The 24,396-nt window shown below is 41.4% G+C and overlaps 3 protein-coding genes and 1 long non-coding RNA gene across 4 annotated transcripts; 3 read left to right on the top strand and 1 right to left on the bottom strand.

The window, feature by feature from the left end:
- Positions 1-67: 67 nt before the first annotated feature.
- Positions 68-8,036, top strand: axdnd1 (axonemal dynein light chain domain containing 1). Its single transcript, XM_028403942.1, has 26 exons — positions 68-276; positions 795-952; positions 1,071-1,174; positions 1,436-1,529; positions 1,871-1,956; positions 2,080-2,136; positions 2,275-2,383; positions 2,565-2,686; positions 2,782-2,922; positions 3,031-3,135; positions 3,343-3,463; positions 3,634-3,735; positions 3,817-3,983; positions 4,120-4,189; positions 4,554-4,788; positions 4,879-5,095; positions 5,391-5,484; positions 5,661-5,845; positions 5,972-6,062; positions 6,156-6,290; positions 6,672-6,755; positions 6,877-6,912; positions 7,046-7,147; positions 7,234-7,325; positions 7,662-7,801; positions 7,890-8,036. Exons 1-26 carry the CDS (start codon positions 207-209, stop codon positions 8,003-8,005), a joined length of 3,033 nt encoding a protein of 1,010 aa, XP_028259743.1. The 5' UTR covers positions 68-206; the 3' UTR covers positions 8,006-8,036.
- Positions 8,037-8,310: 274 nt separating this feature from the next.
- On the bottom strand, positions 8,311-10,468 carry nphs2 (NPHS2 stomatin family member, podocin). The gene is made up of 7 exons (XM_028404418.1): positions 10,180-10,468; positions 9,890-9,993; positions 9,697-9,769; positions 9,258-9,340; positions 8,917-9,176; positions 8,706-8,784; positions 8,311-8,538 (listed from the first exon to the last, which is right to left on the bottom strand). Exons 1-7 carry the CDS (start codon positions 10,466-10,468, stop codon positions 8,311-8,313), a joined length of 1,116 nt encoding a protein of 371 aa, XP_028260219.1.
- Positions 10,469-11,167: 699 nt separating this feature from the next.
- tdrd5 (tudor domain containing 5) lies at positions 11,168-16,761 on the top strand. The gene is made up of 14 exons (XM_028403940.1): positions 11,168-11,342; positions 12,170-12,420; positions 12,507-12,718; positions 12,816-13,107; positions 13,198-13,283; positions 13,539-13,622; positions 14,582-14,638; positions 14,746-14,908; positions 15,114-15,241; positions 15,379-15,593; positions 15,765-15,974; positions 16,059-16,125; positions 16,234-16,425; positions 16,642-16,761. The coding sequence occupies exons 2-14, from the start codon at positions 12,198-12,200 to the stop codon at positions 16,759-16,761; spliced, it is 2,049 nt and encodes a 682-aa protein (XP_028259741.1). The 5' UTR covers positions 11,168-11,342; positions 12,170-12,197.
- Positions 16,762-17,866: 1,105 nt separating this feature from the next.
- On the top strand, positions 17,867-20,189 carry LOC114434769 (uncharacterized). The gene is made up of 3 exons (XR_003670506.1): positions 17,867-18,001; positions 18,178-18,227; positions 19,695-20,189. It is a non-coding gene; the product is annotated as an uncharacterized LOC114434769 (long non-coding RNA).
- Positions 20,190-24,396: the final 4,207 nt, after the last annotated feature.

The raw sequence follows: 24,396 nt of genomic DNA, 5'->3' as shown, positions 1-24,396 counted from the left end.
TGGACACAAAACTAAACAAACTTGAGCGTCTGCAGTCTCCGTCTCCATAGCAACGCTGCCAGGAAGTTCAGGCTGACAGCAGAGTAAGAAGAGGAGACGCTTGGTTCTCAACAAACAAAAAGTCGCTTCTCGTCGACATGACTGTGTTAAAGTTGTAGAGTCGTATCGATATAACTTTAATTTAACATCCCCATCGTGGAGGCAGGATGTCCGCGTCCGCCAGAGCCAGTTCAGCGCCGAGTTTATCGAGGCCACAGCGAGCTCTGGACTCCAGAGGTATATTCAGTGGGGGGAGGTTAGCTTAACATGGCTAGCGGCTAATAAGCTAATAGCTCTGTGATAAACAAACAAAACACTGCTTCATATTGTTAATGGAATATTCTAGTCACTGTCTAAAGTTGGTTCGCAGGTTTTAGTAAGCTTTAGTGTTTAATTTTAGTTGTTTTGGTTGTTTTAGGAGCATTAATTGTATTTTATGTTTCCCTTATTAAATGGTGTTTTGAGTCAGAGCCAAAATGTATGTTGTCACATTTTTGTGTGTTTGACATACTATACTTTAGATGTTTATTGCTTAAAGTTTAATTTGTCCAAGTTAGGTAGGTCAAATTGTGTATAAAAAGCCTTTATAGTAAATATAATATATATAATAATAAATATAATAATACATTTTCCTCCAAACAAACACAGGAAGCCTGCCATGTCTCTCTGTCTATTGTACCTGAAGAAAAGACACTACATCTGTTCACTTTGTGTTCAGTTATTTTCTTTGTTTTGTTTGTTTTCCTTTTTCTCAGTGACAGAGCTGAATGTTAATGGCCCAGTAGAGAGCGTAAAGACACCGCCTCCATTTGTCAAACACCAAATCATCCCACATGAACTCCTGGTCAGCCTCACCTCCACGGTGTGCAACAAGAGCACAGTGGGGCACACTGCACACCATCGGAACTGCGAGGTGCCATACAGCTGCACAACATTATATTACACACAAACCAACATGCCAGGTTGAACATTGCTGCCTAACAAACCAACATCTTTTGCGCAGTTGTGACTTAAACTGTCTTTGTATGTAGGGCTTTGGAATTAGACGGCCAGATGCTGTGTGGCATCATCCTCTTGGACGCAAGAAATATAAATACTTTCTGGAACAGCCAACATCGCTGAATGGTGCCGGCAGGTCAGTTAGACAGACAAGACCTGCAGTTTACAACAACATAAACTTAAGTATGTTATCACTACTGATGCTTTTCCAAACATGCAGCTTGGACAGGAGGTTAGTCAGCTGTGTTTGTTATTATGTTTATGTCTTATTATTGTTATACTTTGCAAAAACAAATGTTGTTGGTAATTGGCTTATTTAGACTTATTTCTGCGTTCAGCTGATGAACCAATGAGACTAAAGTGCAGCTTTTCTTCTTTATGGATGGTATTCATATAGGGACATTTCATTTCTGTGTGATGCTATGGTAACCCAGAAGAAGACTGCGCCCCTGCCACCAGTAGCTGACAAGAATGACATCGGTGACACACTGGTGAGTCGCCTGATCTGACTCTTATTTACATCCTAGCCTTTTGTCTGCTCTGTTTTTAATCCACTACCTAACCCTATCACACATTACTTTGGATGGTAGCTGGATTCTCATGTAAGTAGCTACTGGTGTGTTTTTGGTCAACGATAAATAAAGGCCACTGTGACATAGTATGTTCTATAAAAACATAGCTAATTTGCTTCATAGTCTTCACTACATACTTGGACACTACAAGCAGATATATACAACTCTAATGTATTCATTTAAGGTCATATCCTATAGTAGGACCTTTTTACTGCTTTTCCAAAACGTTTGATGACCATCAGGGCTGCTGTGTCTTTCAGAGCTTGAGTGTCTCTGAAAGTTTGATGCCAGAAGAGTATCACATTGTAAAGAACAAGGGAATACAGAGCCTTGAGTTCTATGACGAGTAAGTCTGCTTCATTATGTTCAAATGACTCTGGCCACCTTTTCTCATTGCAGCCTGATGTTGTTGTAGACAAAGTGGAGCACCTGTTGACTCCTGCTGACTGCTGATATTTTACCTCCTCAGTGCTTTCACGGTGCATTTGAAGGATGACAAGCAGAAGCTGCGGGTTCTCCCTTCACTGTGAGTTCAAAAAGAGTAATTAATCTAGAAAAGCCTTAGTTGAATAGTTTTCCCCAGATAACCTGTAAGAGGTAAGGTGTATCATTATGAAGAATCATCAGCCTTCAAGCGTGTAGTGATGCAGAATTGTGTGTCCAGGAGGCCCAGTGGGCGTCTGGAAGTGGTCCAGTTGATGAAGATGATGGACAACATGCTCGAGAAGGCCGGAGTGGATCAGCAGAGTGAGGAGCTGACTGAGCTCTCACAAGTAGGCAGACAAGACAGATATGGAGACAGTTCATAGGCTGTATTGTGGCACAATATTAAGTGCCATGACCAAAGTTAATTTAGTGATTTGTGTTTGTACATGAAATATAAATGTGCTTAACATTTTTACAAAGAATAGCTTTCTGTACTTTAGCTGAACTACTGCATGATTCCTGTTACAGATGGAGGGCCTGCTTGAGCTGGTGAAGGTGGAACAGAACATTTACAATATTGTTTTTCATGAACTGATCAGGCAGGTCACTGTGGGCTGTGCTGAGAGAGGACATCTGCTCGCCAAACTCAGGTTAGCATTAAACACATTAGGATAGCCATTGATTGAGTTTCTTGATGACCTAAAGAAGCATTTCTCGCAGCAGGTAATATGTTTCTGTTGTCTAGACAGCGGTACCAGTCCCTGCTGGATCGAATCCCACGCCGTCTAAAAGGTATGCACACAGAGGCGGTGGCACAACGGGCTCTGGACCGCCGGCTCACAGAAGAGATCCACCGCATCAAGACATCAATCCAGCAACTTAGCATGTAGGTACTGTAGGTCAGGGACAGACAGTTTAATCATGACTTTGTTTGGTTGACCTCAGGGACATGCTGATTCTAGTTTCATTTCAATTGTGTGTGTTCTCTTCTCAGGGAGCTCTCCAAAATCAGAGACCATGATGCATTTGTTTCCCAGCAGGCGGAGAGTGCTCATCGGCAGCTGGCTGAAGCACTTAAGCAGACTCACACCAACACAGAGTCAGTCTGTCATAAGAAAAACAAACAGTTCATGAATTTATGTCAGAAAGTCACCAAGATGATGCATTAAAAATTCACCAGAACTATGAACCATATCTATCTGGACAAAATATTTTTACCATGACTTTCCAGAACACAAAACAATTGGACTGTTATAATGCACAAAATGTGTGGACTCAGAAGGGCCTCTGTTTGTGATCCTCTCAGTGTGGTGCAGGGTTACCACGAGCTGTATGAGCTGCAGAGAGCTCGCTTGGAGGCTCAGCTGCAGCAGATGACCGATGACAGAGACTGCTGGAGCCAGCTCACCTTCAACCTTGCTCTTAAGGTGTGTTGTCATATCTTTGTGTGATGTGGTCTCATTTTCATGCTGAATAAAAAAAGTGATTGAGATACATTGGAATGATATACAGCTCTCACTGCTTTACTGTACTGATAGTTTTGGCTCACTTTGTTGAAGGCCACATATAACAAAGTAAAGGGATTATTGTATTTCAGGTGATCAGTGTGAAGAAGCTGCAGCTGGTAAGTCGGCTGCACATCAGCGAGAACAACTGGTTCAAGACAGCAGAGCACTGTAGCCTCTACATGTCTTCAAAGGTATGACTGCACAGATGCAGATTTGCAAATATTTCCTGATGGTTCAGTTTGACTCACTTATAATAGTCACCCCTACGATAGGATACAGAAGACCTGAATATCGTCTTGGAGCAAAGTAACATTTGGAAAGAGCAGCTCACTGCTTTACTGTCCCATCTGAAGGAGACTGAGCATGCACTGTATGCACAGATGAGTGTCATCCAGCAAGGCATCACCAAATGGCTTTCCTTCTGCACCACACAGAATAAGTAAGTAAAGCTAAAACACATGGTTTATTATTATCTGTTGTTGAAAACTCGCATGAAACGCAGTCCTTGACCACCTACACCATGGCATGTGCTCTGCTAATTATATAAAGTTATATTCATTTTCTTCTATTCCAAGGTGCCGCAAAGCAGAATATGGCAAAACATCCCTGGAGGAGATTCTTACTGATTTAAAGCAGTGGTCAAATGTAAGACAGTAAATGTGTGTTTTTTATTGTGATTATTTGCACCGTTTGTGACATCTTTCTTTCTGTATTCTTACAATGACCTTGTTGTTATGACATATTTTATCAGTTTTCATCACTGTGATATATAAATGTTATCACATCATCTCATCACTTTCATCTGTCTTATCCACCTCATCCCTTATAATTATCATCAGTTGTCAGGTCTGAGCTGCGTTGTCTCTCCTAATCTGTCAGCTGTCTGCCCTGTCTCAGCTCTATTACTTCAACTGGCTTCATTAAAAGATATGAACACTGTGTGGATATTCTACAGGACGGTCCAATGTTTAATGTCTCTCTGAGTTTTTCTTCCTCTATGTTTCTGCAGATGTTGGCACTCCAGTGTGAGTACTACCAAGGTGAGCAACAGATTATCTGCCAACAGACATTGGACAAACTTGGCAAAATCTCGGAAACATGGCTGAATATGAGCCTTCATATATTCAAAAGACACCCTTCTCCTGATGGTGAAGCTCCTGGAGGCCAGCAGGCCCTAAAAGAGCTGGACAGAGTCCTGCCACAGCTTCTCAAACAACTGGACACACAAGTCAGCGGAGAGAATGGTAAGGCCTGACACAGGGTGCATTTATACGTCTGTCTTCGGTTTTTATTGCGTTTTAATGACTTTAAAATGATTCCAACTGCTGTTTTAGGGAGCTACAGTCGAATCATGTCACTGCTTGGGTTAGTGGAGTCCTGGGTCTCTAAAATTGGCTCCATGATAAGACGGCCAGAAATGACGACTGCCTCTGACTGGCAGAAGCTGGAAAAGGCTCTGCAGGAATGGCAGAGTTTTGCAGAAGAAGCTTTACAGCAGATCTCCATCACACCGAGAGAGGACAAAAAGGACCAAATCATCCCTGATATTTAGTAAGTTTCGTTATTTTGTATTTTTTCTATAATGCATACTTTGCAAAGATAACAACCTGTGGTGGATTTTTGGAAACAAAGTAACAAATACATGCTTATTTTCTGCCCTAATAGTCTTGTTCAATTTTATCACCATTAATGTTAATTGATATACTGTATGTTGGGTTACAACTTACACAAACAGTTAAAAAAATGTTACATTTCAAGTTTCTGAAAGACTAAAGATGCATCATAACAAATTGTAAATATTTCTGTGCTGGTCTAAAGGTTCTGTTGTGTGTATTTTATTACAAAGCACAGAAACAGAAAAGGCTTTAGACAGTGTGCGGGAGTTCATAACCAGCCTGTCCGCTTTCAGTGAGGGAGAGAACCACAGACTCCGTGAAGATGTAAGTACCAACTACGCTCTGTAGATACTGTGAAGGGAGGGGAGGCTTACCTTTTGAAAGTTTTCATTAAGTAATAATACCTTGATTAGAAGAAAGTGATTGATACTTTAAGTACTGCCGATCTTTCTCCTGTTGATTTTCAGAGATTGCTTTCATTAATTTTTTTCTCTTTCCAGGTCAGTTCCATTCACCTGGCTCAGACCCGCTGGATGTTGGATCTGTTGCTCTTTATGGTACCTGACTATAGTGAGGAGGAGAATGAAGAACAAGAGTACATCACAAAGATTTCACTGCAGACTCTGGAGGAGGAAGCCAAGATCCTCTCTGAAAAACTGGACTATTTCACCAGCTACATCACCAGGTATATTACCAGATGTTGTCACCTCACCATTTAGCAGATGCAGTTTACTATCAGGTTACTTCTTCAAAGTAAACTTCCCACTGAAGAAGAATTTTCTGTATGATATATGTTTGTTTTTGCCTGTAGCTCATGTACCCTGATTCTAGAGCAGGCTGCTCTGAACATACAAGAAGCAGAAGAAGGTGAAAATGAGATTGATGAATGCAGAAAACTGCAGGTAATTAATTTAACATACACAGAAGAAAAGACAGAAATCTCCTTTACTATGTGCTGTTATATATAATATATTACTAATATTTTAATTTTTCAGAGGGAGTGTGTTGATTGGGTGGAGACCTGCTCAATACTGCTCTCAAGAGTTCATGATGGTCCTGCAGAGCTGCCTGTGGAGCAACCTGTGGTCACTTCCAATAGTAATGTCCAAGCAGACAGCCAGGAAAAGCTGGTGAGGATTCAACTCAAAGACAACCCAAACAGATTTGTTGCATTGATTAATGATAAAACTATGACTGAAGCTGAGTGCTGGCAGGTTGTTTTTTTGGTTGTTTTTTTTCTTTTACTGGAGAAGCTTCTCTGATTGGCTTGACAGTCTGGTGTCATATGGCAGGCGGACTGATACTTCAGTGAAATAGAGCTGACATTAGAAGACAGAGAGAGAGAGGGACGGTAGTATCAAATTCTGCTGTAGTCATTGTCTACTGTTGACATGGTTTGCCCAAATGAGAGCTAAAAAAAGATGTTCAACACACAACCACATTTTAGTTTCATACCAATATCCAAATTGTGTTACTTTAAAAGTGGCTGTTGTCTGCATGCGTGTTAACAGGTGACTGAAGAGGTTTCAGAAGAGCCTACTGCACACCATGAGGTCAAAGAGATAGAAGAAGAGGTTGAGGCAGAAGCAGGAGAGGTCAGTCACATTTACAGGTGTAAACAGTTTCTGATCACTATTGTTTAATGTCATTTAATGTTTGTTTTGTTTGCTTTGTTATGTGTTTTATTATCTTTATCTTTATTATCTAACCTGACAGAGCACAGCTGAAGGATATGCAACACAACAACAAGAGGTTTGTTAAGACTTAATAAGTTCCTACATAGAGAAACTGCACCTGCATTTCAGATCTGGAAATACAAGGAACAAGATAAACAAATAACACACAGCTTTTTTCACTCTTTTATTTGGTTGTTTTTGCCTTGTAGGGGGAGCTAACAGTTTGTCAGACCCCTGTGGTGAAGCTGATTGGCAGTGATGGAAATGTCACACAGAGAAAGCTGGGAGAGAGCTGTATACACCTGAATGGGGTCAGACAATAAAACTATACAGTGATTCAGTGGTATAAAGTAACAGACTGTCTGTGTGACTATCCATCTCTGTCTATGTCTGTCAGACTGATGAACTGGTGGTGTCTCCAGTGACAGAAGAATCCCAGAAAGCCTTTACTGATCTGACCACAGTAGGATTACTGCAGCAAGAACTGCAGTAAGTCTAATTTCATATTTTTAGAATGTCACAAATGCTGTGATAATATGTGTTTGATATGACACTTTGTTTTCATACCACAATACATTTTTCCTGTTCTTCTTTTTTTTGCTCCTTCAGTGATGATATCATCGTATATCTAAGTTTGTGCCCCATGGGAGGCAAAAATTCAGAATGCATTAGACAAAGCTATGTTTTTGTTGTAGTGTTATTTATTAGTCAGGATGATGGAAAGGAAATCTGCTTAGATGCACAAACACCAGCCAGTTTATTGTGGACATCTATTGACAAAGTGCAAAGGACCTCCAAACCAATTTCTTATCTGTTGTCCCTCAGTGATTCTGAGGTGCAAGTGAAGATCGCTGAACAGCGAGCCCAGAAAGCTGAGGAGGACCTGCAGGCAGCACTGGAGAGGATTAAAGACCTGGAGAGACAACTGCAGGGCAGGCCCAGTCTGGAGCCCTCAAACAAAGAAGGTAAAGACCAAAACAACTAATGCAAGACAAGAGACAGCAGCACCGATGTAAAGCCTAGATCTAAGTCTCTTTGTGTGTGTGTTTTTAGAGAAAAAGAAAACTCCATCACCTTCCATACCACCTGTAATGATGTCACCTCCTCCAAAGAAAACCACAACTGACACTAAACCAGCGAGCAGCACCAAAAAGTCCAAGAAGCGCTGATCTGACATGTGATCACATCTCTGCATGTATGTTTGACACCATCCAGCTCACAAAGTAGCACAGGGGTTAAAAAAGGAGAAAACACAAAGCACCATTAACCTCTTGAGACTTGAGAGTTCTGAGTATCAGAATGCGGTCCTCATGGTTAGACTATACATAATAATATTATTTATATAAAGGCTGCTGTGGCTGTTTAATCTTAAGATATATTAAGACCAAAATTAATAGTTGCAAAGATGTTTCAATAAATAAGACTTTTAATGACCTTTACTTCGAAACTGTGAAAATGATTGTTGCATTCTCTGTCACATCATTGGTGAGTCTGTCTCTTCCTCCACTGTCATGCCTCCTTCTCCTTCCACCGCAGGAGGGGGAGGGGAAGGGGGAGGAGGAGGGGGGAGTGGGTGGGATGAAAGGTCAGAGTTCAGGCTGAGGAGATCTGGAGGGAGAGGGAGGACTAGAGCAGGGTGGAGGAGGCGAAAGGAGGCTCTGAGCCCATCCCAGGCTGCTAGCTCGCTTTCTGCTGCTTTTATCTGGACAAAGGAAGAGACATGCTCTGTTTACAACTGTTGGTTAGACATCACCTCAGTGACAATTCAACAAAAACAATGTCAGACAAATGTTTGTTAGTTTGTCTTGGCATAAACATGAATTAAATAGAAAATGAGAAATGCTACAATTTAAAAACCAGCATACTTACTTTGACCTGCTGTTGTCTCTTGGCCTCAGACTCTGCAGCCAGACTCTGCTGCAGCTCCACAGGAAAACTGAGCTCATCTCTGACAGAAAATCAAACACAATGCAGCTTAGTCAGCAGGAAGATCACAGAAAGAATTCAGAAAGAAAAAAAGACAGACATAAATGTAGTGAATGTAGGTTAATATGAAAAAAAAAACACAGAACACTCTCACATGTCTGCCCTCTCCACCCTGATGCCCCAGCGACAAGCCACAGAGTCAACGGCCGCTTGTATCTGCTCCCCAATCCTCCGCCTGTGCAGCAGGATGTGGCTGAATGTGTGTTGGGCCAGAACATCTCTGACCGCTGCCTGGACCAGACACTGCAGCACTGAGGTCAGACTGGAAAGTGCTGCACAGCACAGAGCCACATTCTCTATTTGGTAATAACACACAGCACTCAGCTCTGGCCTTACTAAGTCCTTTGTCACCACCTGCACACAGACATGAGAATCATCCTTGTTTTTTTTTAAACATATACTGTAGGTTTGATGTGTCTGTCTTTTGTCTTGTACCATGTGAGGAGGAACCTTCAACATTTTCAGCCGGATGTCGACTTTGTGACACACATCAAGAAGTGGGAGGTAGAATATAAGGCCTGGAGAGAAAAAGTAAAGAACAAGGAGATGTTGGATCCTATCATATAAACCTTTTTATATTTATTTACTTTTATTTTATGAATGGGTACATGCACAGCATTGTTCTGGATTTATCATCAGAACATTAGCCTACATTATACCCATTATACCCTCTCTGCATGGTTTAAAATGAACTTTCATGCTTAATTCATTAAATTCTGTATAACTACCATGCAAAACATTTGTCTCCTCCTTCTGGCAGTGGGTGTAATTACACAGACACTGTTGGCACCAATGTAGCTAATACATTTTCTATTATTATTATTGCCAACAGATGAGAATTAAAAATAAAATTAAATCATTAATTCCTCCTGACCTGGACCCCTGGGCCTTTCACGCAGCAGGTGACCGAGTCTGAAGATCACAGCTCTCTCATGCTCTCTCACAACCTGTCAATTAAAATGACACTCAAACCTGTCCTGTATGAATAGAGAGTGATGACTGACACAAAACAAGTAGTTCAGCATTTCTCAGTTAGCATTATTGTGCATTTGAGGTCAAGTTCATACTTTGACACAGAACCAGATGGAAACAGGGAGGAAGAGGAGGACCAGAGCTAAGACGAAGACCATCAGCAGCCACTCAAAGATCCCCAGGCTCTTGCGCTTCAGACCTGCACATACCCACAGTTAACAGTGTGAAGAACTGCAACCCTACACACTCAGACAACAAGTTAACAGCCATTTCTGCTCTACTACTTCTCTTTTAGGCTGTCATGAAATTGAGAAAAACCTTGAAAAATAAAATAAAATAAAAAAAGTTAAAAACAGATTTCATTTAAAAAAGAAAAATAACGTACCATCCTGTTCTGCTGCTTCCAGGAGCCCCAGGGTCTGCTCCTTGACCTCGTCATTCCGCACACTGTCTATGTCCACAATAGTAGATTTCAGCTTCACTTTTGTCTCCTGCTGCACCTTCACATCATTTCTCTCCTTCTGCGGCCTTTCTTCTCTTCTTGCAGATGCTTCTTCAGACTGCCGACCTGCCTTGGGTCCCCTTTGACGTTGACTTCTTGGCTCCCTCTCCTTCTTGGGCACCATTCTAGATCTTGGTAGGTGATCAGGCTGAACTCTGTAGGATTTTTCCATTTGCAGTGAACAGCATGAGATGCATTCATATGTGGCAGAAAGCAGAAAGGAAGAAGAAAGTTTGGAGCTTTTGCTGCAGTGAGCTTTAAGGCTTTACTGTTCAGACTAATTGTGTCAGTGGATCTAAGGGAGTCACAGGCTTCACTGGGAATGTGCACACTCAGGCTTTTAAAAGCTGAAGCTGTTTGTTCTCACTGTTTTGACACAACACATCCCATTCTCCCCCCTAACCTATCCTTAATTAAATTCTGACTGGACTCCCTCTAATACCTATTATCCCATTCATGTTTTATTTGTATTCACTTGTACATGAAAATATAGCTGATGCAGGATAAAGTATACATTTTATGGTATGAAATACTTTACTGGTCTGTATAAATGCAGTGGTACTTATTAAATGATTCTCAACATCAAGTGCAAATAATTTCTCTGGGACTCTGGACAAAATTCAGCTGAGGGGCTCTACTTTAATCCAGTTTGAAACATATGTTGGTCTAAGATTAAACTGATGCTTAACAAAATGCAGTAGACTATAATATATTATATTCTGCATCTAACAGTATTTTCTTTATAGTTATTATTAAGTACCAGTTTGACTCGTAATAAACACGCTGTATCCACTCTAGTCACAGCCATGAAAATCACCCTTTCTCATGGACACGTCATGGGCTCTTGAACGCCCTCTAGGGGCCACTGGATGCGGTTCTTCATGTAGCGTCTTCAGTTCGGTCGATGGTCACTTTTGTTCACTGCTGCTGCTTTCTTTGCGTTGCTGCCCGCCATAGAAGATGGGGGCCGACTAAAAAGTAGTGGAGGACGCGGACTTGAAGGCAAACTGCAGTCGTGGCATACTGCAGCGAAGATTTTGAAAACTGTGGGTAACAAACCATTGACCTTCATGAGGCACACTAAGCTAACGCTAGCATCTGCTAGCTTTTACTAACTTTACAACCATGTGCACTTGGTTATGTGATGAACAGACGTAATTACGGTATATTCCCCACGTTTATAGTGTTAAAGTATAGCGAGAGAGACAATGCATTTATAAGTTCAAGTTAATAAAATGGCGGAAAACAAGTTAAGTTTGATGTTACGTCCTATATTCAACAGCCATTTACCAGCAGCTGAAAAACAGCTTCCCGAGATTCAGTGATGCTGCTGTAAACTATAAACACACACAAACACCAGATCGTCTTTGTTTATGTTTGTTTGAGAATGTCAGCTCAACGCATTAACACATGTCTTCCCGATATTAATGTGCCTGTGGCTCACAGTAAAGTGGTTATGGTGCGTTAAGCTCTCTGTGGCTAACAAGTTGCTAGCCTGGCTAAGAGCTAACAGTAGGTGTGGCAGGTGCGTTCACATAAGCAGCTGACTAATAAGAGTTAACCGTGTCTAGCTTGTTGTAATACAGCTAACCAAGACTAATTGATCAGTTAACAGAATTTTTAATGCTGTTTGTAATATTGTGCTGATTTTAAATGTATTTTAAATGTATTTGCATAATTTGGACCCCGCATATACCCACAAACCATCGTCCATTATACCACCAAAATTATTTAGACAAAGTAGTTCATCTTTACTGTAACCTATGATCAAATATTTTGTGTTTACAATATTATACTTAAATAAATGACTTGTCTCTGCTGTTATACAAGTATCATGTTTTGTTACAGTAGTCCTCTTGCTTGCATTTTGCAGTGTTGTTCCAGACATTCTATAAAGCATCATGGAAAACATTTTGGAAACGCTCAAGAAGGATGTGCGTTCACTGCTGGTGTCTTCAAAGATGGGGCTGGATCCTGAACAGCTTAAAAAAGATTATATAGCAATGTTAGGACATCCAATGCCCTTAAAACATCTAGGCTTCAGAAACGTTTTGGACATGGCCAGGGAGATGCCTGATGTGGTTTCCATCAATTTCAGGGCTGATGGCAGCCTATTCTTAAAGGGTAGAGTATTTGTTTGTTTGTAATCAAATATTGTTGCCTTCAAACAGCAGGGAAAACTTTCACATTTTTTCCCCTCCCAAATGCAGCGGTTAAGGATCAGTCCACTCAAAATATTGAGGAGCTTGTATCCAAGCAGCGCACATCTAAGTGTGACAAGAAGATCATGAGGGGAAGAGACCACTACCTCTCACGTCGTTACAGTCATGTGTACACCCCTGTGGTCCTTCCTAGAAGAGGTCAAGCCCCTCCGCCCCTCTCTTTCCAACTTAGGTCCCAGCTCCGCCTGCTGCTCTCCCAGGTATGACTTGAATGTTCACTGGCAGTTGTTATGAGATTAGTGTTCCTATTTTAATTTAGCACTCTCATTAAATTTAATGTTGTGGCTGCTTTTCTAGGGCCCAATTATATTGTCTGATCTAGAGACCAGTTTCTTGCGCACCTTTGGCCACCCGCTGCGTATCCACAATCATGGATTTTACTCTCTTGGAGAGATGCTGGAGGCAGCAGCAGACATGATCCTCGTTTATCCAGGTAGGCTTGGCTCAGTTCTCACACTGAGGGACATTATGTTCCCAAGGCCACTGCTCAGGCCGTTCAACTCGCAGAGGAACACTGGACCAATAAAGCCTCAGGGATCCCCTCAGACTAAGCCAGCTCCCACAGGGCAGCTACGGACAAAACCTCCAGGTGTGTTTTCAAAAAGTTGAATTTTATGTACACCGAAGGCATCACTGTCTAAAGAAATGTTTTAAATGCCTTCTCCAATTGAAATTTTAGCAGGTAGCACACCAGCGGTGGTGAACAAGGAAACTAAAACCATTACCTGCAAAGATGATGCCCTCTTCCATGAACAAGTTCTTAAGGTTTGTTTGAGTGGAATAATACAAAACTTATTTGCTTCATGCAAAACGTGAGAATCCTATGTGTAAAATGCATAGTGGTACTGTCCAGAATGTCTGCAACATTGCAAATAATTGACAAATAATATGGGCTTCATGTGTAACATTACTGTTAAACAATGGCTAAAAAATTACTGACTCCACCTTTAATATAGAGTGTAAAAGTATGTATTTTAAGTACACTTGTCTTTTTGTCTTTCTGGTTAAACTTTACATCAGCTGGAGGAGGAGCTACGTCAGCAAATCGTGGAGAATGGAGTTGCTGGCACTATCAGTCAGGAGTTGAAAGACAAGCTACGAAAGGTCAGAATCCACACTGGTTGTGTTAAAGCTGCATTTTAGTTCACAAATCGGCAGATGCACTCAGGCTGTGCAGGGTTGAAGTATTCAGCAGCACAGTCTCAAGGGGCTGCTGGAGGTGAAATCAAATAGTGAGGCAATTTCATACATTCTCTCATCCCTCTAAAGCCGGGCACACACTGCGTTTTTTGACCCGAATTTTGAGTTGTACGATTTTTTTTGGGTCGCGCCGAATTTCAGCTTTGTCGTGCGTCTTTAATCGGGCAGTGTACTGGAGGTCACGAGAGGCGATTAACGTCGTACGATTGGCGATCGGCTGATCGGTTGATTTTCTGACATGTTTGATATTTTTGTCGGCCCTGGTGAGAGTATCGCACAGTTTAAGCAGAGATACGGCCCGAAGTCTGTGTTTTTACCCCACTGCGCATGCGTTTGCCGAACACGGTCGACGTCACTGCACCTACACGAAATTGTTTCAGATGATAACAAACATGGCGGCGCCCACACGGCATTGGACAGAATTGATGGAGGCTATATTTGATGAGCTGTGGCAGCAACACGCAACACAGATTGTGACTGACAGATTTTTCCTTTGAAACAGCAACAGCTCCGGGTTAGACATGTTTCATTTCCGGTTCAATGTGATCACCTGAGCACCTTAATTCGCGTGTAGTGTGAGCAATGACGTTGCAGCCGACCATTGCACCGTACAGTGTGAGCACATACATCGTGAGCTTTGACTTGACATCGCACGCGTTTTATTCGTACTGTGTGAGTTGGTGTTAAACACAGACTTCCCCAAAATCGCATAGTGTATTGGAGGCTTTAAACAGTAAAAGACATTACTACTAATTTTGGGGCCTCATTCCGGCACATATGTTTACCTTGTATGTGGTTTAAAATGTGTTATGAGGAAACAGCCTTGTAATAAAAACCCTTCTTGCATCAATGACCCTCTGCAGGTTGTGTGTCAGACAGCTGGCGGGTTATCTGTTCATGATCTACCTGCTGAGTACAAGGTAAATAATGTGAAATGTGCCAGGTGCAAATCACTGGTTCTGTTAAGGGTTTTTGCTGTGTCACGGTCTTGTTTTAACTATCACATGTGATGTGTTTCTCTCCTCAGAGGCTTTTTGGTGAAGATTTGCCGCTTGTACAGAGTGGCTTTGTCAGTGTCACTGAACTTGTTGGCGCCATGAGTGACACTTTCCAGCTGAAAACAGCAAAGAGCAGTGATGTAGACCACTGGATAATCATAGATATAGAAGAGAGTGAAAAAACACAATCAGGTGTGTGCACCATTAGGTCCATATTTAGTGGTTAGACACAATTTGAATTGCGTCACCAAACTTTATTTTTATTCTTCTCACAATTTGGTTTGTTTGTAGTCATGTCTTAGTTTTGCTAAGACACCGATCTATTTGTTGATGTGGTCAATACTATTCTGGACTGCCTGGACATCATGTGACAAAGTTTTCAACTTTTTTTTTCTAGACTCAAAAACACTTGACAGTGTTATTGACTGCTGTGTAGAGTCTCCTTGGGAAGCTAAAGACGATACTATCACAGCTCCTGATGAGAAAGAAGAGTTGGACGATAACAGAAACATTCCTAATGCATTGGTGAGGCAACATCTTTTATATTTTTTACTGTGTGATCCTAGAGACCTTCACAACACATAAAATAATTAGGAAATCAATGTCTACTTCTGCAAAATAATGTACTCACCCTTCTTACTTTATTTTTTATGTGTCTGCAGATGTCTGATATATACCCTGCCATTGAGTTGCGGTGCAGCACGGCTGTGCCTCTGGACGCCCTGCAGAGTCAGCGGCTCATACCACCAACACGTCATGGTGTTCGAGAGCTGTTAGAAGTCTTGGTGGAGCATGTGGAGTCTCCTGGACATTTCTATGTCCGTTTCAGCGAGAGCGAAGAGGCCAAAGCTATGGAGGATATGATGATTGAGATGAGGTGCATGTGTTAGTTTTAGTTTATAGTCTAGGAATATTCACACACAGCTCGATTTAAAGGGTGTTTTTTAGGAATTAAAGTTTGAAGCACATTGTCCTTTTACTCATTCCTTCCAACTTTTATGCAGCGACGTCTTGCTCCAGTTTTTCACTTTGCTTCTTCTTGTCTAAGACGGTGTTACACCTGTCCTGAGGTGTCAGAGCGCTACAGCCTTCCAGAGCGGTTTGTCCGACAAGGTCAGGTCTGCTGCGTGTCACCCAAAGGAATGTGGTTCTATCGGGTGGTGATCCACCAGGTTATCAACCCCAGTCTGGTTAAGGTGTACTGTGTTGACTTTGGTGACCTGATGGTGGTACGGACTTCCAGCCTAAAGTTCCTCAAGTAGGGGCAAACAGTTTCAAGTGCTACTTTACAGCCTGTTGGCGTGTGTTTTTCTGGCCTCTCTACAGCTCTTCTGTTTCCCAGGTCGTGCTATTCAGTACTTCCGGTGCAAGCTGTTCCAGCTTCACTTGCTGGAATTAAACCCACCACTGTGAGTCTCTAACTTATCCTTATAAACATGGGCCTCTTACAAACCACAGCAGCTCAGTGCTGCTACATTTAAGTATAATAGCTAAGAGTTGCAGCTCATCTGTTACAGGGTAGCTGGACTGCTGAGGCCAAAGCTTCTTTCCAGAAACTGTGCTTAGAGCGCGCCCTGGTGGGTGCTCTGAATTGTTACACAGGAGATGTGCTGCAGCTCTACCTGTGTGACACACATTCTGAGCATGACACCTACATCCACACTGTCCTGCTGAGCCAAGGCCATGGGACAGCCTCAACCCAACCAACAGTAAGAGGCATCAAAATACTGAATGTATTGTTAACGATGAAAAAAATCAGTCAGTAACGTCAGTAAGCATATCTGAAACATTTATAATGTCACAAGTATATGACATGCACTACCCAGTAAATAGTGGCGTTACTGGTTATTATACATATCACTGACAGTTTTATTTTTAAACTTGTAAACTTGAGTTAATTCATTGTTCCGCTTCTTTCCCCTCAGCTGTGTTCCCAGCTTACGCCAGTGAGCCTATACTTACGAGAAGGGATGGTTGAACTGCCAGAGGTAGAAGAGGCTGAATGGAATAGTGAAAAAAAGGCCAATGATAAGGAAAGACTTTAATGGCTTGTTATACACAAGTGCAGTAGTGCCTAACAAAACAGTCAGATTTGTGGTGTTTTTGCATTTTGATGTCTGAATTGTTTTCTCTCTTTTCTCTCCCTCCCCCTCTCACTTTTATTTTCTCATGCAGTCTTTTAATGTTGCTGTAAAGCTTTTTATTCTCCACTGTCCATTGCTCTTATCTTACCAGCCATACTGTCAATACTGCAGGCCCACTGCAGCACATGCACACTCGCATCATCTTGCTGAAGGGGGAGTTGCAGTCCAGTGCTGCTTAATGTATAGTCACATTGTTGGAAGGTCACAGCTTGTTGTTGGACAGTAAATAAATGGCAGCCAATCACTGGGGTGTTTAATGGAAATTGGATTACAGGAGTGTCTCCCTTTTATGTTAATGAGTGGCGGGTTGTAAAACTGAATATACAGGATGGGAAATTTTCATGTATCACAGCGATCTGAGGCTTTTTGTTTACTGTTTAATTGATTTACACATCGATTAAAAGTTGGCAGCAAGTTTGCGTGCTAAAATCTGTAATTACAAAGCACAGATGCAATTAGATTAGAAAAGACAAGCTGAGGGTCACTAGCTCCCCTATGTGTGCAACATGATGAACAAAAATTTCTACAGATGTTTTGATCTGTTTTCATATAACCGCTTATTTAGAAAATTGATCTCACCCTCATTAAAGTGACATAAATTCTCAGCTGGTAAATATTAAAATAGAAGGAAATGCAAAGAACATTTTCCATTGTGTAACTGCACTGCCTCATGCTGCTCTCAGTAATTACTTTGATTCAAACATGTAATGGGTACACCAGCGCCATTAATCACTGCCTGGAAGGTCCTTGTGGTGCCTGTAGTTCATCTGCAGAAACATCTACATTAAATTAGTGTCTAAAAAGTTAAATTAAAAATGACTTTTGTAGCATTATGTAAAGCCTTCTTATCTTTAGGTTAATGATTTTTTTCTTCAGGATTAATTCTCATTTCACCCCTGTGATCATTTATATTTAGTTACTGTTACCACAGTGATACATCTGCTGCAATAGAAAACACCTTCTGTTTTGGGCCATGATGACAGCTTCATATTTACTAGAATTATGTTGCATTGTTCCATTTGCTAGTCAAGTATGAATGTAAAGTAAACAGGACTTTTCTATGTCTCAGGTTGAGGAAGAAGAAGAAATGCCGGCCCTGGAGTTCATTGAACTTAATGATGAGATGATTTCTCACATCCAGGTATGACAACTTGACAGAACCCATCCATGGCCCAACCACCACTCACTGTGGTATTTCATGTGTTTACACATGTTAACGCTTTTGACTTGTGTATAGCATGTATGTAGAATACTCACAAGCAGATTTTCTGACCAAAATATTTGCATGTCACACTGCTCTTTTCATGCTCTGCGAAGTGACCAAGCTCCCCCTTCCAGCCCTCTAACTCCTCCAGACTTCATAAAAGGTACAGTTACACTTATTCTGTGAGTTGGCATCCAAGTGTTATAAGTACATTTAATTAGGTTGTGGGCAACAACTTCAGCCTCGTGGTTTTATTCTTCTCATATTGCAAAATCAGCATAAGTGCATGAAACGGCTAGGATTGGTCATAATATGTTTTTTGCTCATAGCCTTTATCCAGTTAGCATTTCTCACTCAGAGCCTAAATTTCCTTTCTTGCGCGCACACACACACTTATTTTCAAATTGGATTATACAGTGACCTTCATTTACCTGCACATGTACACTAGTTTGCGCTCTACTATGTACACACAGAGAAAGGCCTTCAATGAAATTAGAGTGTGTTTGTCCATGGATGCAGAGAGGGCATATTGATTTCCATCCTGCTGCTTTCAGTGGTGGATGTACCTAGCAGTGAGAACCTGACACAGATTCAATTAGACCTGTTACCAGAGCTATTTGACCCAACAAGCTGCTTTCATTGCATTTGTCCTGATATTGATACACTGCCACTCCATCATGCTTTCACTTGCACCATGTTAGTGGATAAAAGTCAGGGCAGGTTTATCTACAGATTGTGTAGCATGACAGAACACACAAATATATTCATAAGCTAGGAGTGAGAGTTAAAAATGTTTGAGAGTGTGTACTAAAAACCAACCTACATTCTGACAGTTCAGTTTGACAAACTGCTGATGATAATCCCAGTTGTATTTGGCGCATTCTCTATCTTTATACTTTCTTACTTCTGTGTTTTGTTTCCTCTGTGTGCCCTGAGTCCTGCCTCAGGAAACCTGACATTGCAAAAATTTGAGCCACCAATGCTTCTGACTGGGGGAAAAAAACTACGAACTTGTGCATTGTCCTGATTCCCTTGTGTCTCTGTTGATGTGATTTCGACAGCTTTGCACATTTGTTACATACGAGTCCTTACTCAGCTTGTTGTTAGACTGCTCCTCGGAGAAAAAGCTGCATGGAAACTGCAGACCGTCAAAAAAAATTACAATCATAACTCTCAAGTGTTTATTTGTTTTGTTTAACTTAAGAGATATATTAGGAGCTTCTAATGGTAACTTAACACCAGATGAGAATTGTGCCTTTGCTGACCTCCACTGGATGAAGGTCTTACTTTACAGTAATGAACTGATGGCTCTCATGTTTTCCCGCTTTGGTTTGAGTGACATTTCAGGCCAAGCCTCACAGTAGGAGTGAGTGTATTTTTAGCCTGGGACTCTTCTGGTCTTTCCTTCATCCCATTTTTGTGAACAGAACATCTTACATGCGGTCACAGAATATCTTCAAATTTGGTACTACTAATGTGCTATGCAAACACACTCCTATAAAATGCATTGCTTACTACATATTTGTTTTTTTGTTGATGGGTATGAATGATTTGACAGTATCTATTGGAATCTTCTAATAATCTTGGAATATATGATTATATTGAAAGTTATTTTGTGTCGGTTCTCCAGGTGTTCTGCTTTCATCCCTGCAGCCACGGAAATCTAACTTCCTCTTTCCGCTGTTTGGGATTAGGAAGACTCTTTAACGGCACCTAATGACACCGAACGACTCCAGGAATGTTGACCGATGACTTTATTGTATTTTTATTTATTGTTTGATGCACATGTCCTTTCCTGTGCTGAAATGCTGTTTCCTCAGCTGTTATGTTTAAGTCTGACTGAAGTATAATTTTCGTATCTGCTCCTAATCTAATTCTTATCTGCCTCTAATGAAAATAGCTTAAGCCTTGTACTCAAACAGAATGATGAGCATTAACCTACATTCTGTACACTCACACATTTTTTGCTTTGCATGCCTACACACACATACACACACAGGAACATTAAAATTACTCCTGCTTTTCATGACATTTCAAATTGACCCGCATGTCTTCCCTCACCAGACTTTCCCTGGTTTAGCAGACAGTCCTCAACACATACAACACTCTTTTACTAAGGACGCGCACACACACACATGCTGCGAGCCACTGCTTGTTTCAAGCTCCATTAGGGTGTTTGTGTGGGTGGAAGCGGGGTGAGGCTTGGTAAGGCAGATGCTCAGTAAACCTTATTAAGAAGGGGAGTAATGTGGTTGCAGCTGAATTAGCAGCCGACAGCAGCAGAGCATCTGTGCGCTGAATGAAGCATGAAGATCTGATGGCTCTGATTTACAGTCGAGACCTGAAACCAGACTGTCAAAGGAAGCCTGCTTTTGTTTCACAGGCTTTTGGCTTGCTGATTAGCTGAGGGGGGAGTATTGATCATTTAGATGTCTGTCTCCTCAGTTTTACATTTACATCAATGTTTTGAGCAATGTTTTTTAGATCATCTTGTATCAGTTCACCTGTTGTCAGATCACAAACAATAAAAAAAAACATCTGTGTTCTTCAGCTCTGCTGGGTTGTACGTGGTGAGTGGGTGAGCTGCTGCTGCTCGCTTGTGATATTGTACTCTGTTAATTTAGTCACACTCGCATGTTAAAAGATAATTTCTGGAAGAGAGGCAGCTTCATTTTTATTCCTGTGTCTACATTCTTATCTACTGTACTAAATTTAGGAGGTACAGTGGGGAGAGAGAGGCTTCGTTCTCTTGCTAATCCCTCAGGCCTCCAGTTCTGTTGTATATAACACAGAGATACCAGCAGAATAAATTAAGCTTTACAGTCTATGCTATGGCTCCAACCAAACAGCACCATGCTAACTACTCACACAAATGGATGTTGATACCACCAGTGGTGACAATAGTAAGAGCCATTTATGTGCATGTTTTCCTCACAAAGGTGCTGAAATTGTTTCTAACATGCTAACAGCTGCCTGATTGATTCTCAGCAGCTTCTTGTTTTGTTTCTAATTTGTTGTTTCTATTGGTTGAATGGGCAAATGCAGACTGTAAAGAAATTAAAATGATTTTTTTTATATCATTACATCTACAGTAAGTCATTTTTAAATATCAAGCCCTGCTGCTGCAGTGAATGTAGAAGTTTTTGCTTGCTTTGTTGTTTTATTAAAATGTCTTCATTCAGAAGAAGCACCCCCCCACCCCCATGCTTCTTAAACTGTCAGCCATGACCTCTGCAGTTTAAGTGTGAGAATTTATGGCTTTGTGAAATAATGGGGCCTTGAAGAGACCCTGGGGGGACTAGGAGGAGGGATGTCTGATGGAAGGACAGACTGACGGAGGGAGAGAAGATGGATGAAGGATAAAGCTGCTTTGCATGTATTTTTCTTGTCCTTGATGCCTCCCTGTATGACTGCATATCTCTTTAAATGTTATGGGGAACAGTGAGGACATCTGTTTGTCTTCAGTCTGGATGACTGCTACATTTTAGCCTCCCATGGAACTAATCTTTTAGTGAGCTTTTGTTCAGAGTCTTGATATTAACATCCCGTCCTCACCAGGAGAACGTAGCATGAGGTCGATATTTCAGTCCTTGAAAAAAGAATGTGCATATTTCAGCCTCTCTACATGTTCTCGTTGGCAGGGACATGTCCTAATGGTAGCTGGAAATGGCAACCCAAACAACTTTCCTTGTAAAAATGCGTGTAATGTTATGAGTTCTTGGGTTTTATGATGATCTGTACCTAACCTTGATTTTAAACCAGTAGTTTAGCTTCATAGCAAAAACAAAACTTAACAACAAAAGGGTGAAAGCAAAACAGTGGTGCTGGGGCCAATGAAGTATATCAGGCAATCAGCAGTTGAGCTTGGCAGAAAGAATGTTAACTGAACAGCCTTTTAACAGGCCTGTGCAGTGATAAAAGAAACAAGCAGAGAAGACTTTTTTAAAACTACCATCTGTACATTCCAATATCTGCATTATTCTGTAGTCTTAGCTTGTTATTCTTCTTTAGATGACTGAGAGAGCCTCTTGCCTCCTGTTGGTATGACATGCAGAGCGTACACAGAGGTTAACCTGTCAGCAGGTGTGGTGTTTGCAGGGTGTTTAAGTGCATTATTTTTGTGTGCTTGAAGGCTTCATTTGAACATAAAGTTGGTCTATAAATGCACAAATCTAAGCAGCAGGATGGAACCTGAAAGTATTTGGAAGCATTTAGAAATGCTGATTGTTTTCCACACCCATTATCCATATTCAAGTGAGTGCAGGCTTCTCCGATCACCTGCTATGCTTCCCGCTGCTCTCCACCTGGATGCAGATGTGTCCTGTGTTATTTGCCAGCAGCACCCAGCTGCAGCTGAGCTCCAGGCTGTGTTAATATGCGATGGCACACACTGACAGTTCCATTAAACTGTGTTTATGGCAGCCACAAATAATTGATATGCAGATATGTCAGGCTGTTCACAAACACAGAATAGTCTTTCGGTCCAGCAGTGTAATGCATCAAACTGCCATGCTCAGTGACAACAGACACAGCATGCACCATCACTGGGTATTGTTTGTCCCCACAGACTCCCCTCTCTGTCTGTCGCTTATCCTGTTTCTTTCCCCCTCACCCCTTCCTCTCTACTTTTTTTGTCTCATTGCTTTTACTTAAAACACTTCAGCTGAAATCTCTCCATTAAACAGGTGAGGTAGAAAGACAAACCGTACGCTTCTTTAAGGAGTGTTTGCCTTCCAGTTTGTACTGTGAGACTGTGGATACCCCCCCCCCTCCTTACAGTCTACAGTCAGTCCCATTGGTGCACCAGACAGGATTTGTTTAACAAAAGACAATCAGCTATACAACATATCTGTGCCGAACAGGCTCAAATCCCTTCATATAGATCACGTCAGGACCAGACCGGCAGTGTGCAGTCTCACAATGCTGCAGTGCTGTGAGTGTCAGCAGGGAGACGGCCTTCACTTCTGCTACAGAGAAAAAGAGGAAAATGTTTTATATTTAAGGCGACAGAACAATAATCAAAACCTCATTTTCTTCTGCAGAGTCCACACAAGGCATCTACAGTATAAAGGAGGATTGACTGTGCCTTAGGCAAACATACTAAAATAATAATAATAGTTATAAGTAAAGGTCGTTGTTATGGTTTTAAAATAAAGGTCAGGCTTTATCACAGATGGAGCTCAGGCTCCGGACTCTCATCTAATGCTGTCCTGCACAGTGGAGCTGTCCCATGTGAACATGGTGCCTCAGATTAAAGACTGGGTTCAAACTCAGGGCAAAATCTACACCAGCTCCTTCCTGTCCTTCTCTCACAACTTTCCGACATATGTGTCAAATCCTGCATCCCTCAAAGGACACATAGCAAAATGTTACATGTTCTACAGAGGTTTCCCTGTTCAAGTGACTTGACTTATCAAACCTCAACCATAATAGTGTCTTTAAAGGATGCAGCTCCTAAGTGAAAGAACACAGTGATAACAATAAGTGTGGAAAACCACAACACAACATGCCTATATCTGAGCTTCTCCTTCAAAAGTGAGTTAAAGGTTGAGATAAATAGTATATTAGTGTTTTCACTTGAAGTTGCTGTTCCTATAGCTCCTGACTACAGTAGGTTGCCAGTAACATAATTTACAGTATATTTTGACCATTTGTTGTGATTTGTTTGTTGAGTATTAGCACAGATAGATATTGATGTTAACTGGCTACCTGTAATCGAACGCTGGCTCCTTCCAGCTAAGTGATGAACCGTTGTGTTTAAAGAAAGCAGCGCTGAATGAAGAGCAGGCGGATCAGGAGGTCACCTGATGAATGGCTTCACTTACAGCCAGCGGCGTAATGCTTAGTCATGATCTATCATTACCCACAGGCCTTTCCTCTTCATCTCGCCTGCTCTCCATCTATTTTGTATTTTTTTTTTTGGTGCTGCCCTTGTCCTTGTTTATGTTTTAACCAGCTCTATATTCAGTACAACTAATTTACTGGTAGATATTGTGAAGACAAAAACCTGGCAGGATGGATTATTAAATGCTTTTTTACACATATTCCACATGAGGATCCCTCATGCTTTGTTTTAGGCTGCTCAGACTGCAGCTCCCTGTGAAAAGCTTAAAACAAAGTTGCAGTCACACACTTAAAGTGCTAACAGAGGAAGGTTAAGGTCTGTCATGGGGCGTAAAAAATAATTCAGTATTAAAGTGTATTCATACACATCCATGCTCAAATGCCCAATGCACCACAAATAAAGATGTTTATGAGAACGTCTTTGATTTATAATAAATCGTCCTGCACAATTAAGAGTACACCTCCACACTATCCTTTCATGTTTATAC

The sequence above is a fragment of the Parambassis ranga genome, chromosome 4, assembly GCF_900634625.1.
Source record: "Parambassis ranga chromosome 4, fParRan2.1, whole genome shotgun sequence".
Lineage (NCBI taxonomy): Eukaryota > Metazoa > Chordata > Actinopteri > Ambassidae > Parambassis > Parambassis ranga.
Note: the sequence above shows the minus strand (reverse complement) of the source record. Positions and strands in the feature narration are given on the sequence as shown.